Source organism: Anoplolepis gracilipes, chromosome 6 (assembly GCF_047496725.1).
Source record: "Anoplolepis gracilipes chromosome 6, ASM4749672v1, whole genome shotgun sequence".
Taxonomy (NCBI): Eukaryota; Metazoa; Arthropoda; class Insecta; order Hymenoptera; family Formicidae; genus Anoplolepis; species Anoplolepis gracilipes.
The window spans coordinates 9,046,943-9,065,520 of record NC_132975.1 but is presented as its reverse complement, the minus strand read 5'-3'; the positions used below and the strand labels follow the sequence as shown (position 1 = coordinate 9,065,520).

General features: G+C 32.4%; 1 protein-coding gene across 4 annotated transcripts in view; it reads right to left on the bottom strand.

Moving 5' to 3' along the window:
* Sev (receptor protein-tyrosine kinase sevenless) overlaps positions 1-17,934 on the bottom strand; it is a 34,003-nt gene extending 16,069 nt beyond the window's left edge. For 3 of the 4 annotated variants that reach the window (XM_072895157.1, XM_072895159.1, XM_072895161.1), the window contains exons 1-4: positions 16,593-17,934; positions 7,042-7,101; positions 433-492; positions 175-265 (exon numbers count right to left, since the gene is read on the bottom strand). In XM_072895157.1, coding sequence (XP_072751258.1) covers positions 175-265; positions 433-492; positions 7,042-7,101; positions 16,593-16,745 — 364 coding nt within the window. In that variant the 5' untranslated portion in view covers positions 16,746-17,934. The remainder of the gene's footprint in view (positions 1-174; positions 266-432; positions 493-7,041; positions 7,102-16,592) is intronic. The other variant, XM_072895160.1, reaches the window with a different exon arrangement.
* Positions 17,935-18,578: the final 644 nt, after the last annotated feature.

Sequence of the window (18,578 nt, the reverse complement as noted above, 5' to 3'; positions counted from 1 at the left end):
TAATGTTACTTTATGTTTACAAGAAATAAATGTTCTTTAATAATAACTTTTATTATTGAGATATATAAAGTATTTAATTGTCATTATATAAAAATTATTACTATATATATAAATTTTAATGTTTTTTTCGCGAAAAGTGTATTTTTAAATCAATATCAAACGATACTATTATACCTTTGAGCTGCTGGAAGTAACGATTTAACGCATCGTGACAGCCCAAAACGCAGTATAATTCTTTCGGCGGTAGCAATTCTTGTGTTCCATTCTGCAAACAATACATATTAGATTGATATTGTGTATTGATTCACTAGAGAATTAAAAGGATATTACATAAAAGGCTATGGAAAAATCTACATTAAACATACTGCACTTTTACGTAAGTTCGTCCGATAAATGTAATAACAATAAAATAAAAGTAGCAGCAATACTAACGCAAACAGCTTGGCAGCTTGTATCGAGCGCTTGTTCCCATGCTTGGCAGCCTTTTGTACACTGAAAAAAATAGACATAATGATAAGAAAACGACAATATCAATATCATATATTCTTCAAACAAATAACTAATTTTTTCCAATTTTATAGACATTTTTGGATCAAATGCAACAAATTTAAGAAAACAATTAATTTTTTTCTTATAAAACGCAACATGAATGCAAAATATAATTTTTTTTGTGTTGTTAGTTTCTTTTTGTAGAATGCCATATTTTAAATAACGTTGATGTTTTTTACGTGAATAGATTTTGTTGACTACGCTAAAATATAAATAATATACAGAAAAAGTATTTTGCGTTTTAAATGAGATAAATAAAATTCTTCAAAATGTACACAAACTTTATCGTAATAACGAAAGTTATATTTTTTTAAATGCGATGACTTTAAGTAAAATATTTATGTAACTTAATATTATAACACAATATCTAATTTATATAAGAAATTTCTCTATATTAAAAAAAATTTATTTTGTTTTAAAGTTAAAATATAATATATATACGCCCGGCTTATATTTTATGAGTATTATTAGTATTTATCTTCTATAAGTATTTATAAGTATTTATTTATAATTTTTATACTATTCTTTCTAATTGGAATTTTTCACAAATGCATATAACATTCATGACACTTTACATTATTGTTTTATGTGGACATTTTACATTCCAGACAAACAATGAAACGCCTCATATGAATATATCGGATTTGCAATAAATAGTCTGTCCGATGCATCCTTTTTCGCCGAAGGTCATCGAGTATTCTATGCGATTCGCATAAATTCAACTCCGGAAGTAGCTAAACAATGGATCACGTTATCTGGAGCGATGTGACATAACTCGCTGTACCATAAGGCCGCCAGGCAAAGTCGTAATTTTTCGTGATCGCGTCTGCTCTCAGCCTGCGTGGCACGTGCCTCAAGTAACGCCTACGTTCATAAGACTCTCGTTGGATGGTAGCTTGTCGGGCATGGATTTGCGAACTAAAGTTTAACGCATTAACTTACTGCGCGAGAGGATGTGGGCATTTGTCGTCGACAACAAGCCAGCTGTAGCCGAGGACGCGGACAGAGCAGCTTCCACTGCGCCAGTACATGTCTTTGTTTACTTTATGAAATACAATTCTTTTAGCAAGAGATTTCTCTTCCTAATAAAGTTAGTATTACTGTATTTTTAAGAAAATATTATGCATATATAACGGCAAGAAGAAAATTAATAATTGTAGTGGTAAAAGTAATTAATCACAAATTGAAATAATTTTCTATTTCACTGCTATATCTCACTTTAATTTTATCAATTTATTTTTTCAGAGTGAAGAACTTCGCAATATACTGAACGCAATATGAGTACGTGTTATAAAATCTTTAAAGAAAACATCAGAACGGAAAAAGCATTCGTATGAATGCAATTTATACAAATATACAGGAGCGACTTGCTTCGAGTGTCTTCTCGAGTGCAGACTGGGATCTTTAGATCTTTAAACGGTTGGAACATTTCATTCGTCGCTGTCATTCTTTTAAATATTCGAGTTTATTGACATTATTATATTGTTTAATTCTTGAAATAAATTTCAAACAAAGTAATATTTTTTTACGAGTAATATAAAAAAAAATAAATTTTCTTTCTTGTACATTTTTTTTTATGTCGCTTTATTGTCACAATTTTATTAAGTTTAATCATAAATAAGTTTGATGGAGTTTTATAGTAGTGCATAGTGGAAAGTCTATTCTAACGTCCGGAGTTACGAGAGATGCTATTTAGCAATTGGCAAATTGATCGTCATTCTGGTTAGTGTTTGAGAGGCGCCAGTATTATATAAATAATACTGCACTCGACATTGCGGAATAATAAGCAAATTGCATCGTACGAGAAACCTAATTTCTTTGAACGAATTGTAAAACGTACGCTAAATAATTATGAAATTCTACAAAATTAAAAATCTTTTCTAAATGTAATTCAAAATGTAAATATATTTTTTCGATAATTCTTGTTGATATTTTCGACATTTTGTACAGATGTTCAATATTTTATTTTTTTTATGTATCTATTTGATAAACATAGGTTTTGATAGGCAGGTTACATAACAGAAAGATGTTTTTGGCAATTGCTTTATATTTGTATTTAAAATAAAATGCGAATCTTTTAAGCACGAACTCTGGACGATTTTACGAGATGCGCAGCACATTATACGCGTAGAATAACGCGTGCGTATATGGTGGTATATATCACCATATACGCGAGGGTATCACATAGGTCAGCTTGTTTGAAAAGTCCGTAAAAGTAAAGGGACCTCCAACGCCAGATAAACGTTATTAATAATCATTTGACGCTGGAATTCTACGACAATCACTGCAAATCATCGACGCAAGTACACTACAATATCATTCAAATACATTATTTACTGTCATAATTAATAATTATTTTTTTAAATTAATTACAAGGTTATATTAAAGATAAAACAATTATTAATTTTATTTTCTAGTAATACAAAAAATTTATGTACATTGTTTGTAAGTTTGTTTTTATAAGATCTGAAATATTTGGATAATTAAAAATAAGTTTTTTATATCTTAAATATTCGGATATATATATATATATATATATTTGAATATTCTTGCAAATTTGTGATTTAAATATAAATATTCGAATATGTCTAGAATTTGAAATGTAGTGCTCTCTCTCTCTCTCTCTCTCTCTCTCTCTCTCTCTCTCTCTCTCTCTCTCTCTCTCTCTCTCTCTCTTTCTCTTTTCTGTTTCTCTCATTTTCTCTCTTTGTAGTTAGAATTACGCAGAAACATAAAATAGTTTTTATCTTGCGATTATTCCACGTGTTAAAAAAACTGTTTTGTCTGATTTACGGCTTATCTAATTTATGGTTACAGTGACCTACAACTCTTCACCCTTTGAGATGATTTTGATTATATATATAATTTATCTTTTATTTTTAGTAAAGCATCTTTTAATTTTAACAAAAATATAATTTTGTTCTTTTTAGGGAAAGTATAAATGTAAATCTTTTGCGGAGCAAAGGATGTTCGTATCCTGATGTTCAATTCGCTTTAAGGAGCATCTGGGTGCTTTAATTCGACACGCTTCGTCAAACATAAGTTTTTAAACGCTCTAGTCGTTTACAATGAGGGTTGACAAAACTATCAGACAGTTGAAAATGGTTGAACCGAGAGCAACTCCGCACAGCGGCCGCTAATTTCTCACTTCCTCATTAAATCCTCAGCGTGTATTATGCCCCCAGCTGGGTCGTCCCTCCACACACGCGGCTCCCCGTAGATCGTAGATCTTCATCCTACCACGGATGGACATCTATCTGTCCTCTCTTCGTTTTGCTTTAACCCCATTTACTTTCAGTCTGGCTCCACAACCATAGACAAGCAAGGAAAAAAAATTCTAACGAATATGATGACTCAAATTATCTCCATAATGTCTTTATAACGAGCTGCTAATTTGTGGGTAATGGATTAACAATATTATGTTTTAGTAAATTCTGACGTTAATAATTTCGAGTTTTGGCATTGCCTTTGTTTATATCGTCTGCTTAAAATATAATTTTTTACTGTATTATTTGCAACACACATATATCATTTGTTAGAAAATATTTAAATGTAATTAATTAATTTAATTGTTTTCTCTCTCTTTTATCGAAATATTTATTAAAAAATAGATTCTTTAATCTAAACAATTATTATTTATCTTATATTTATATTTATTTATATCAAATACGTGATCTTTTAGACACTGATTTTAATAATTTAAAAAATAGTGATACAGAATAATTAAAGAGAAAAATTTTGTCACATAATATATCAAAACATAAAAATTTTATTCTCCTTTACAGTACACAAATCTTATTTTTATTGTTTACAGTAGTAATTTTCAAGCCAAAGTGGTTTCTGGCAGTAGCTACTATTAACCAGAGACATTTGTATGGATACTTCGCTGTCGGTGGTCCTCCACTTTACTTCATTGTCAGATAAACACACTCGACTGTCTGGCATGTTCTTGGTATATAATACAAGGAAGTAAATGTTCATCGTTTGTTCATGGTTTATGTTTCTCTTGTTAGTGTATAAAGTAGAAAATGCTATAATTTACCATAAAAATAACAAATACAGAAAAGAGAGAGAAATTTTTAATTAAAGTTAAGTATAAGTTAAGTATAAGTTTTATGCTAATAATGTATATATTTTTTAAATATTTATAATATTTATGTAAGTTCTCTCGATACATTTTGTTTTTTTTTCTTTCACTTGCAGCAAGAAGCAATTTTTATATTAATTGATGTATAGTTTATTAATTATGATAAAATTTTATAGAGATAGGAAGTTATTTGAGGGATATTTCCGGAGGCAAGCAAAGAACGAACCTACATTAATTTTCGAGAGCAGCCCAAAAAATAAGTAGGTATCGAACAAAAGAAATTCCAGCGGTATTAATTCATCGTTATCGACCTGTGAAATTACCGGAAGAGACGTAAAGTCAATCTGCTGATATTTGTGGAGTGCATCAATGTTGGATACGCTGGAAAACGCAAGGTATACTTAATTTTTCATATTAATTAACTGGATAAATTACTTATGCGAGAACATTTTTAAAAATGAAGTATATATTTCCTGTCTTTTTTAAATTCTTGTACATTTAGAAATTAAATTTAACATTTCAATAATGCTCTACAAAATAAAGAAATAAATATGAAATTAATGATACGATTCAATGATGGGCAGTATAGATTAAAAGGTTGATAATTCCTATTGTGCAGAATTGAAGATTCCACACAAATTCATTTTTTCAGGCAAAAGAGCACAATAAGTTAGGTAAAGGCTCGAAGTGGGTCGCACCGAAGCGCGTAAACGTTTAGCTAGAATCGTGAAGCGTCTTCCTCCACCTACATCGCCCCGTCCGTTATTCGTACGCGTTACTAGCGACTTACGAACCGTGAAACGAGCCGAGGGAGGAAATCGTTTTAAGCGCAATTCGCGTGGTAATTCGCTTTCCAGGTCTCGTTTTACGACGCACGCAACGTACGTCGAACCGCGCGCGATATCCACGTGTGCTGAGCAACATGAATCGTCTGACGTATTGATGACTGCATTTTTTTGGGAGATAATTAGGTATGCCAGGATTCTTTTTGTCCTTTTCGTGGAGTTAATTGCCCCGCTCGTTTCCTATCCTGGAGACACGCGTTGTTGGATATCCGTCCGGTCCCGCGGGGAGGGGGTTTTTTTCGATGTTTTATTCTCGTCGGAATGTGCATTTATATTTCTATATATTAAGCTAATGAATCTTTCTATTAGGTTAACAAAAGTGAGAAAAAAATCTAGAAAAGTGGGTTAAATAGGCAAAAGAAGATAATTGCATTTTTAATTATATTTAACTACTAGTAATAAGATATTTCTTAAATCTCTTCAATTTTTAGAATTACATATTGTGTAAAGTAGATCTGTGTAAAATATAGCTTATAATATTTTTTATTTCTCTAAAGAAAGGAAAGTTTATAAAATGTTATGTATGACAAAATAATTAAATATTAAGCTCCTCTAAAATATATAATCACCGACTTTTTTTCAGGTTTGTTTTCATTATCATCGATTAACTTTTAGTTCCACTTTTTATTATTATCGATTAAACTTGAATTCTACAAGTTTTTTTCATTTCCTTTTAACTGAAAATATAAACGTTGACAACAAATTTATTTACCTGACCACGGGAAGACGAAATTACGACACGCGGTAAACGTCAGATGCGTCTCTCCCAATTTTCCCGTTTTTTCTCATTCACACTTTCGTTTTAGACGGGGAGGAAACCGGGAGAGAAACGGAGAGTGCGACAGCGAGACGGACGAAGCGCGAGAGAGTGAATCCGGAGTCGCACGGTAATTTGGCGACATCCGCCATCGGTCGCACTTGTACGCGATCCAATTTAAAGGCACGAAGCCGTACTAGAGAGAGAGAAAGAGAGAACGGGCCATTCTTTCATTCGTAGGCGCGCAATACGTTTCGTACGTACGTACGTACGTACGTACGTAGGTACGCGCGTCCGCCCCATTCATCGGCCTCGCGTTGTTTTTTATTTGCCGTTTACCATCTCCGCCGCGAGTTAGGAGCGGCGGGCCCCCCTGAAACACCAGCGGAAGTACTTTCATTGTAACGAGGGACTGTCGTCCCTTCATTTTCGTCTCCGACGTCCGCACCGGTCATTCGCGTATATCGCGTCAGGACTACCGATTGTTCGTTCTAGCATTCTATACGATTAGATTTTTTTTACCAATGGGGTAAGTTGACCAATCTTTAAAGCGGCCAAGGAGATAAGACTATATCTGCTGTTCCTCACATTTTATTTAATTTTTTACGCACTTATCCCTTTTCTGTAATATAATTTATATATCGATATACAATTATTGATGAAAACTATATATGTTTTCAGCGTTAATTAGTCCACGTGAGAGCAAGGTACGAGTAAAATTTAAATTCGAATAAAATTTTAATCAAGAGAATTGTGCGTATATTTTTAAATAAAAATTCGATTAAAGACGCGAGACTTCTTACCTGATCGATCTTACATTTCACTCCGCATCCCACCTCCGAGCTTAAGTCGTCCGTTCGATTCTGCAATCAGATACGTATCTCAGTTTAAAACACGTATTTTTTCTTTTTTTCTATGATTTGTATAATCATTTTAAAGCTAGAAAAATCAAATATATTTTTAGTATTACATCAATTTCCAAAAATTATGTCCAGTTGAAATGTAACAGGATGCGGTATACGCGATCGACAACATACGATTATCGTCGATTAAACGTAAAAATAGAGACGTTGAACAACACGACGGCGCGTGAACGGTGTGCGATTATGTTACGTGCAGGGGCGGTGTAAAATAAATTGAATCGCTTGCCGTCTTTAAAAGACGTTAAACTGTTTCATCCGGTTCAATTGACACCCCCGGTATCTGGCGTATTTGACGCTGCGCGTCGGAATGAATCGCCGAATATAATCGCCCCTTCAAGGTGCCCGGCCTTCCGCACTAACGTCGAAGATAACGCGTCCACGTTACAGCGGTTGCACCTGTACGTTACGCATTTCCGAGGGCACAGGTGTGTCCGGTGTCTCGATGAAACGCGCGAGAGTAATTGGAAAGAACCCGACGTGACGAGATCTTTGGCAAAGGGGGACAAGTGGAGTCGTGTACACATATCACAGAGAGGGGTGTGAAGTGAACCATGGTAACTATAGTTCCCGCCATGGGAATTTTGCAAGTCGATTTGTTTGACCGTTTGATTACCATAGAGTGTTGTCTAATTATCATAACGTATTTATTATGGAACAGGGTCCCCACTTGCGGAATGCAAATTTGTATATCAAACCGTTGTGAGAACCTCATTTCGTTCTGCAAATCAGTTTAATAATTTTTTTAATCCAAAATCTTATATCTTTCTCTCGTGTATTATATTTTTGAAATTTCTAATATTACTTTAGTATTAAATTTTCGGAAAATGTGATCAAATATTAAATCTTCCTAAAATCTGCTATCATTCCATGACATAAATTTGCATGTAATTATTTCTTTTTAATGATTGTATAATTTATAAATATTCGTTTATGTAATTATTATTATTATCTAATTAGTTGATTATATAGAATGCCATTGTACACAAACAATGTGCGAATTATTAAAATTCAGTATTTTTATTATTCTTTTCAAACATTCGTAACGACGATATACACTAATATGTGTATATCATCTCCTGTAAATAGTACAAGTTTTACAACGGTTTAACTCCGAATTTCCGCAATTAGATAAATTGCCTCCTGCCACGAACTAAAATTTCCGTGGAAGCGTTAATAATCCAGAAATGCTTGCGACGTGGACTGTTGAAGATATGCTTGTCGCGTGTTTTCCTCTCGCGTAGCACCAAGCGATGGCGAGTTCAACGATAAGTCAACCCAAGGGAGAGGGAAACGGTAACAGAGTGTTTTCGCATACTATCTCGCTTCTCTCGTGGATCTATCAATTTTACGATGATTTTTTTATTGCGTTCTCGTCTCGTGGAAACATCTTCCCGGCGTAAACGTTATTTAACTTTGCACTCGATTAATCAATCTGCTCCGTGCGTCGAAGTGAGAAACCTTTCAGACACGTGTGGCCGCGTTTATCTCTGCGTTAACGTTGTTAGGTATCTTATTACTAAAAAACATTTATTTGTGTAATGCACAAGCACAACATTGCGCAAATACGACGAAGTTTACGCAAAATTAATTAACATAATCTCATATATTTTTATTTTCGTCGTGAATTATTTTGAACTTCTTCGAAGAAACCAAAGAGACTGATAAAAAAGTAAGATATAAATAGTACGTAGAGATAAATATCATAAGAATATCATGAAATTTGCGCACAGAATTGCTTGTTTCGTTCCTTTCAATTTCATTATTTTCAATCACACTTTGCAGTCGTGATTTTACGCATATATTATTATGTAATCTGTGAATAGTGTGCAATTATTTCTTTTAAAATTTTTCACTATATTTTGTAGAGAATATTTTTTTGCATATCAAACATGTATTTTATCGAGAAAGAAGTTAAAAAGGAAGAACTAGTAAAACAATTATTTTTCTCGTGGCAAAACAATTCTTCGAAAGAGTTGTTATTTTTTCTTTTGATCGTTGGAGTAATTAACAGAATGATTCGGTTTCTTCAATTAGTTTTTTTCATCTCCTCAATTTATTTTTCGAAATAGGCGTTTCTACTTCTCTTTTCGCGAGTGCTTCTTTTCTCACTACAAGTTTCAACGGTTTTATCTAATTTAAATTTAGTCTTATCTAATTTAAAGTAATCGCTTAATGCATTGGTGCCTGTCCTTTCATACGTTCTTCCGTTGTATTTAACGTCTACGTCACGCTCGGCGGCGTCGGCCACCTGTTGCATCTTCCTACCACATAATCTTGAAGATAGAAATAATAGCGAATGTCAAACATAGAAAAATCTACTGTACGGAAATGCTTGTTCGGTATTTAGTAAATAACTCTAGGAGGAGTTCATTTTAAATATTCTTGGCGAGGGAAGCTCAAATAATGTTATTTTTTTTCAATTTTCAATATTAATATAATTATATGATATAATTAGATGCATATTTATTTACTTGATTTTTATACTATAAATTTTTCCTTTTATTTCTCCTGCTAAACTTTAATTAGCATATTAAAGGATATTATGTAATGATTAAAAGGTGCTTGGTTTTCAACTCACTGCTATTCTTTTTTATATTTGCAGAATAAAATTAAATAAAAGCAACAATCTTTTGAATCTATAAAAGATCAGAAAATATAATGTTATAAATAATCATTGAAAAGAAGAGTCTCTTAAAATTCCAGCAAATATATATCATACCTGAAATTACGATGGTGAAGTTGAAAAGAGCAATGGACAACATGGAAAACTTGATACTTGTCGAGGAAATAATACGACATAGACATAACGTTGTTATTTTGCACACGCGTTCTTTGCAACGGCGCGCTGTTTCAAGTTTAAGGTAAAGGGTGTCGGGTTTTTTCCTGCGGTCGACAACGTGCACGGTCGCACGGTGTTGGATGTACACCGGCCAGTGTCCACTCGGTTGGAACAGCGACCTAAGATCGCGTTCTTTCGATGATCAAATTGCTGATGCCATAAAAGGAACAGTAAACACGGCGAAATATTGAAAATCACGATCTTAAAGTGAAAAATATATACGCAGCAACTCATAAATGGAGACCAATATCGGAAATTTGCCATGAAACGTTACATATTATCAAAAAATATTATTCACTATAAACATTTGAAAATATGCAAAACTTTGAAATTAGAGAAATTGAAAGACATGTACTCGTTAAAATTATAGACAAAATTTGGAAGAAAAGACATGCAAGATTTTTTCAAAAAAACGATAAAGAGATACGATATTAAAATTATTTTTTAAATAAAACTTTATTCTTCTTGTTCGCAATATCATGATTTTTGTTCTGAAAACTTCCTATAATTTGAAATAATGTTTTTTATTTTTTTGTGTGTGCGCGGTTTATTATCTTATTTCCTGATTTTTCATATGTTCTTTACATGTTTACATTTATGAGACGTCGTTGCCATTTAAATGCATGCAAACAGTTTCTTCTACGAACTACGTCAATTATTCTCATATTACGTCGAGAATTGAAAGGATAAGCATCGCGGTTGAAGCTGTAATTATTAGCGTGGTGACCAGGAAGTTCTCCCACAACTTCGATTTCGTAATCGTTACATGCATTTTAACTTCTCCTGATATACTATTTAATTTTTATATTACCTACAAGTTGCAGGTAATAACATTCAAAATAGATATTTAATGTTTATTTATTTATTTTTTACATTATTTGTGGGCATTAATTTAAATATATCGATATTCTTATTTTTACATATACATACATGTATAATAAAAAAAATATATAATTTATAAAATAAAATATATAGAAAGATTGATTTAATTTAAATACAATTAATGATACTCAAAAACAAATGTCCATAAATTTATCCCAAATTATTAGAATTATTAGGAGAAACAATGTCATTGCTATATCGTTATATATTGCTTTAACACAGAATTAAATTTCACGGTCTTGCAAATAATTTAAAGTAAAAAGGATTAATTTTTTCGACCAATTCAACAATTGGTATTGTGATAGCAATTATGTGTATGCACATCGTGGCGCGACTAATCCGGTCCGACAAAAATCATTCTGGCAATCGTTTCCCGTGAATGAAATCTGCAATGTTGGCGCGACACGAATTAAATAGAGGGTAATAAAAATTGACGATGATGTCGTCACGACGGGCCGACCTCGTTTAGCTGTACGAAATAAGAATCTGGGTTATCTTTGACCTTAAGCATCGCTTATCTTAATGCGATTGCATGAAATCGAAATGCACTTTTGGCGCATCGCATTTGTACGCGCAACAACTCTTTGTTCCGTATATAAATATCTGTGATCTTTCGGAAAACGCGTTTGCGAGTAAAATATTATAAACGCTTTTTCTCCTGAGTAATTTCACAGAAAGGAGCGTCGGACCCATGACATTTCTCACACGCGATTAATCTTTCTCGACATTTGTGCTAATGTAGTTGTACATAGGGGTCTACCCACATCTATATTTTATTAATTTTTGAATGTTATCTTTCGTGAAGTTACCACAGAGAAAAGAAATCCTCCATAGAAGTTGAATTCGTGTCCAGTATATGTTTCACGTGTCGCTGATAGATTATAGATTTCTGTCTGAGAAAAGAGCAAAGAGATTTTTCTATTGAAATGATGTTTGATTTATGAACGATCTTGCCGAATTGTTTTTGGCATCTCATTAGGTTTTTCAACGCAAATAAATCCTGGGAAACGCAGTGTTTACCGCTTTTAACTGACGTCATTCCAATTAAAACGCGTACATATGTTGGCATATATACAGAGAATGTGACCAGTCATATATGCTATTCTCAGCCGGTAACGAATGGCAGCTGATGCGGCTGTTTTTAATTTAACTTTTGACCTTAGGGGTAATTAATAAAATTGGGGAGATGTCCTACCGGATCGGCATTCATCTTCTTACTTAAATTTTGTAGATGTTTTACTAATTAAAACATAACTCTTTTTGGCTCAAGAAAAAATATGTTGATTTCCGGAAATAATTTATGTCACATTTTGTTGCATAGGCCGAAATTTGCATAAATCAATTTATCTTATAATGCATTGTTGATAAGCACAAAATCGGATGTATCACACGCTCCAGATTTGCGTCGCGATTAAAAACGAAATTCGCACGATTATCGATGCTCGAGGTGAACCCCTACCGCGCCACGTTGTAGGTGAGAGGATGTGGCCGGCAGGAAGTTTATTGTGTATGGCTACACATATAATGTTGCATGCCGGACAATCCTGCATATTCGATGTAACATCAGGCTCATCGCTCGAGAATCTCCCTCAATATTTCATATTTTAATCGTTAGAATATATGCACAGTTTTTTATTATCTAATATCTATCCTTTAATATATTATAAAATTATTGTAATGTTTTTTACATCTTTTTTACTCTAAACAAAGAACTTTATAAATTTGAATAAAAAAGAAGTAAAATTTTTAAAAATCAAATCTCTTATTTGTGATCTTTTAAGCACATAATCTTATTTATTAATTAATATCATTTCAATTTTATAATTTATAAAATTTCTTGTTAATATATTAATTTTCTTAATATGTCTTGTTAAAAAAATCTATATAATACGCTCGTACATATAGTATTCTTTATTATACATTTTGATTTTGATTTAATGCCTTTGTTAATGTTGCAATGTATTTAAAAATAGCGTATTAGAAACGACGTTGAGGAGAATGATAAATTATTTATTAAGTAAGCATTATCATACTGATTCGAGATTAGAACGTCAGGGCCGATGTCCAAGAAACAAACGTCTGAAGAAAATTCCTCCGTGGTTGTTATGCAAGCTTAAGGTCATTCTCTAAGCACCCTGAGATATGATATGAACTTTACTACTAATACTAGAGTATTTAGTAAATAATACGGGCGCTTGCCGCACTGTTTTTAACTAACAAAATATTCTGTTTCTCAAAAGAATTAAGTAAATCATCAATACTCTAAACTAAGTAAATATATACATGTAAATATATTTTAAACCAGGAAATAATTTCTCTCCTCTGTTAAATAACAGCGCGTTAAACATAATATAATTAAACAATTTTATATTTTATTCACATTTTATAACAAAAATTAAATGATTATATATATGTGTGATATAAAAAGATTTGTTAAGATTAAGTTAATTTTAATAATATTTGTGCAAAAATTCCTTCCAGTTTGCGTCTTTTCCGTAACATTATTAATATATTTCAAATGTTAGAATAAAAATATAACAATGATTTAAAAAATTATGATTATGCTCGATTCATAAATTATTTCGTGTGCTTTTTCTAGGAAAAGATGTTCAATCGAGACCGTTATTGTGTTGCCTCCAAGAAGTTTTTCTCTATCATTAGGAAATGACGAAGAGGAAAACGAAGATTAATAAGAGAGTGAATTGCGCGGCAGAGATAAGGGATCGAATAAAGTGATTTTTCTGGGCCATTCTTATCTGGCTGCGACGGGATAATTGAATCGACAGCACGCGGACGAGGAAGGGTTGGGAGTTCGATGACTTATAATATTGCTCAACTGTCGTCAAACTAATTGGAATAAAAATTAATTCTCTATACGTCTGCAATTCTTCGCGAAAAAATGAGAAATAAAATTGCAATTACAGTAGTTTATAAAATTCTTTAAATCTATTAAATTTAAAAATTATTTTACTTTACAATTGTTTAAAATTCTCATAAAGTTATTTTCTTTCTTTTGTAACAAAATCGTTATCAATAGATTAAATAACATTTTGTTATTTGTAATAATATTATTTATAAGTATAATTATAAACATAATATTATTTTTCAAAGAATGTTATACATTTTTATCAAAATAATTTGGAATGATTAAAAAAGTTACTGTTAGATTTGTCTTATATCATTGAGAATTTTACATGATTAGAACGATCTCCAGAATTGTACACAAGGTTGATCTGATATCAGAAGAAACATTGGTGACAATCTTTTTGAGGAGAGTTAAATTGATAATTAGTATCAATTCTTCTCAGTCGAATGCACTGATTACAACTGTTTTATACCGAAGCTTTTCGCATGCTATCGCATTAAACTAATTTAGTTTGCTACTTGAAAATAACACAAAATAAAATAGTGTGCTACTTATTAAATTATTATAGATTATTCTTTGAAAAAACTTTGAATACACAAATACGTAATTTTTATTTTGTTAAAGTTTAGTAGGTTTATGTGAATTATTTTAGAAAATAAATTTAAAATACCTTTACAAAGTATAATACTATTACACAAAGGGTATAATAAAAGACATAAATATATCCAAAAATTTTACTTATTATTATATGTATTTACATGTAATATTCATAATATATAGTTTATTATATACAAAAGCCAAGATTATATATGTCTGTTAGAAAGAGAGTAATAAAAAATATATTTTTAGAAATTTTCAAATTATATGTATGGAGTTTATATGATATGTCATACACTCACACATACGCGATTAGTATAATTCACATAATTAATAATCCGATTCGCAACGAAAGCGGTACGAGATAAAATAATGTTCTTGTCCTTCTCCGTAAGAAAGGGATTAGATGGCCCTGTATCCGTTACGTGCTCGTCTTTCATCCTCGACGTTATGCTTATAGGTTGCCATGATGCGCCGTCGTGTAGTTAAGTTAATTAATGAATGGTACAGTCTGGCTGGAGAGTGGACTTAAATTGATACGTCCTTCGCCATACAGACTCGCGTACAACCATTTTCGTGCCGCCGTCGCTCAGCTCGCAGCTGAGGACGTTTATCATGGTACCAAGGTAAATACTTTAGCTTTTAAATTGAATATTTTTGACAAATTACTTTACTTCGACTTTACAGTCAAGTATTGATGCCGGAAAGGCATTAGTACAATTATTACAAATAATACTTTTAAAATATGGGTGTATTTTTATAATGCATATTATTAATTTCAGAAGTCATGAATTTATTGTTGTAGCAAAATTTTATTTCATTATTATAGATGTCGATATTATAAAAAATCTACAATTTGATAAAAATGTTGGGTAGTATCGATACTTATGTTATAATAGCTGATAGATCAAAACATAATGAATAAAAGTGTCAAAGATTTTATCAAGCATTAGAAGTACGCGAGTTTCTTGCGCTTTCGATAAATTGGCAGTTTGACTCGGAAAATTACGTCACGGATGCGATACGCAAGGATGCACATATGTGCGTTGCATCGCGAGGAATGCTAATAGATCACCGCGGCGCGATAAATTGACGCATCGACATGAATTTCGAAGATCGCGTGTGGCGCAAATTGTATGTATGTCGCGTGCTTTAAATATTAATTAATTCATTAATTAACGCAAAATAATTGTCATTCAATATACAAGCCAGTTAAACGGCGAATAAAAAGCATCGAGTAAATATGCAAGGTGCTATTGTACACTGCAAAGATATCTGAAAAATATATCAAAGTTGAAGAATTTTAATAAAAAAAAATTTGATTTGAGCTCTTGATTAAAAGAAAAAATTAATTTTGAATTTAAAAAAAAAAATGTATATAATCTAAGAAAGATAGTTGCAAAAATTTTTAATCAGTTTGTATATAATATATCTTGATAATTAACAAGATTTAAGTTTTATACCGCTTTCTCTCGTCTAAATTAACAATAAATTATATACTAATTGTAATTTTAAATAAAGATAACAGTAAATCAAACTAATACGTCTTAACACAAAGTCATTTAATTAGTTATACACTTATCGCGTGTTGTATTTAACGTTACACTTGTCCGAATTAACATAATTATACTTTCGTGTAACGTAATATGTAGTTTCACAATAAGGTAGTACGATATGATTAAAGGTATCCATAAATAACGTCGATAAGCGTAACGAAAAATTTGATAAAGGCCAAAAATGTCAATCAATTCGTAATCGCGTAACATTACGACTTATCGGCACAGGCTATCTATTAACGACGCGATTTCGATGTATATATATTACATATATTACGTATACTACTATATATACTACAGATTGAAGTGCAAGTAAATAAATTGTCATCTTATTAAGCAAATCACCATTTGTTATTCGATGCCTTTTATTGCGGCAGCATAAAAATATACGCATTTGCTCGATTTTTTTATCTTGTGAAGATAAATATTCTACAATTGTTTAAAATAGGCAAATCACGAATTAATGCGATATTTTTTCATGTTTTATATAGAATATAAATCGAAAGATTTTTACTTAAGTTAATTTTGTATTTTCTTTTTATACATTTACAGATACCGGGAAGAGAGGAAATCAGTTTCTCAAACTTAGAGATTTCTTTCTTAATGTCAAATCCTTTGGTTGTACATTCAATTATACAAGTGAACCACAATAATATCCAACTTCTTTATCACACAAGAAAAGATCTCTTACCTGCATAAGATCCAGATCCGGGCACTTGGAAGCGCATTCCTCCTGGAGGCTGGTCGGAACAACACGGTCCTCCAGATCCTCTGGCAGGAGCGCGAAGGCCGCTCCCGCCAGCACCAACACCTTCATCAAAATGCATAGTCCCTCTCCTAACATAATAATCCCCTCCCCCCCGTAGATCCTTGCGTTCGATCAGCTTCCGCGCGATCTTGGTCGCCGGTTCAGCTATCGATAATCATCACGCCTGTCGATCTTCTCGATGATTCAGACCTAATTGATTAGCGTTCGATGCTTCCTCATGTCTCTCGGTAGAACTGCGAAACGCGTCGTGACGTATGTCGTCGTCGTCGTTATCGTTGTTGCTCGCAAAGTCGCGTGTCGCGCGAGCACATCAGCAAATGCGATGAAGTTGCGACCAAATTGATCACTTCCGTTAAATATCCGGAGAAAACCTGGGGTCGGCTGTGTCGGAAAAATTCCGACAAAAATTGCGTAGTTAAAAATCGACGTTGCCGCGTTAAATCATTTAAATAACAATAGAAATTATTCACGCGACGTATACATACACGTGAATATCGTCATCGATCTTTTCCGTTATCGAGAAAGTCACTTTTCACGCGCCTAAGTCATGAACTTACGAGTGTTATCTTCCAATTATTTTTAAATATCTTTTCCTTGCCGATTAAGATATTTCTCACGATGAAAAATTATAGAACTAATAATAATTAAATAATCACTATGTTTTCTTGACGAGAATTAATGACGATGCAAAGTGACACATATGCATCCGGTGTCATCGAAGAAGAAAAACCAATATTGTGTACAATCAATCTTTTTTCGCGTGTAATTTCTTTCAATATTCAGTTTCTTCAGTTTCTCTCAATATTCAACACCAACGAAACGATCGAATGATAAAAAAACGGGCAATGATTGTCGCTTCAGTAAACTGCGTAGAGCGACTATCTTGTTCTTGCACAAAGTTCAACTTAAACTGCAATTTTGCATTCCAAAAATATTGCGCGATTGCAGACAGATTCAGTTTCAATTTTCATTGCACAGAATCATTCATTTTCTGTCACTTTTGCTTGGAACAAACGCGTAAAGAGTCACCAAGTCCGGCCAGATTTTTTGTCCAATTTTTGTTTCACTAAAATTTATAATTTTCACAATTGTTTCATAGATTCTTATTACACGTGTTCAAATTTTAGTCGTACTTGTCGTTCTCGTGGACAGTCTCTGACACTTCTGTCGCGCGGCGAGAGTCGCACTGTTGATGACTGGCGAGCATAAGAGCAACTGACTCCGAACGGCCACTCTAGAGTTAACCATCCCCCACCACAAGGTACGAGCACCCTTATCTGCTGCACTCCGTTTGTGGCTAATTTTCCTCGACGAAGATACTCGGCGCCCGCTTTGTGTGGCTGCGAACGCCAGGAAGGTACATGATCCAGAGGTCCGTTCATACAGTACCGACTATTGACTCTGACTGGTCAATTGGCAGATTGACCTGTTCTTACTATCCTCGTAAACTTTCATTCATCTATTCGCACGTGCCATTAGCTAACGGCCGATAGTTATCTTCGAAGAAGAATAAAAAACACCTGGATCGAATTGTGCAAAATTGATCCATTTTTATTGAGTTTTAATTTCATTCAGTTATACCTCCCGTAACGTGTATTATAATTTTATTAATAAAAAGCAATTTTAAATCATTTTTATAGAGACATCTATGCAGCCTGAAAAGTGCATGCTAAAAAATATGAATTTTTTATTTACATTTATATATATTTTTTGTAATAAATCTTGATATTTACGATATAAAATATTATATATATGTATATGAATATATAATATTTTTTAAATATTAAAAACAATTTTTTCTTGGATTTATTATAGATATCAAAGAATATATTTCTTTTCTGTTTAAATAACTATAATACAAAATTGTCTCGAGAAAAAACTTGCTATTGTATTAATATTTTGACTTAA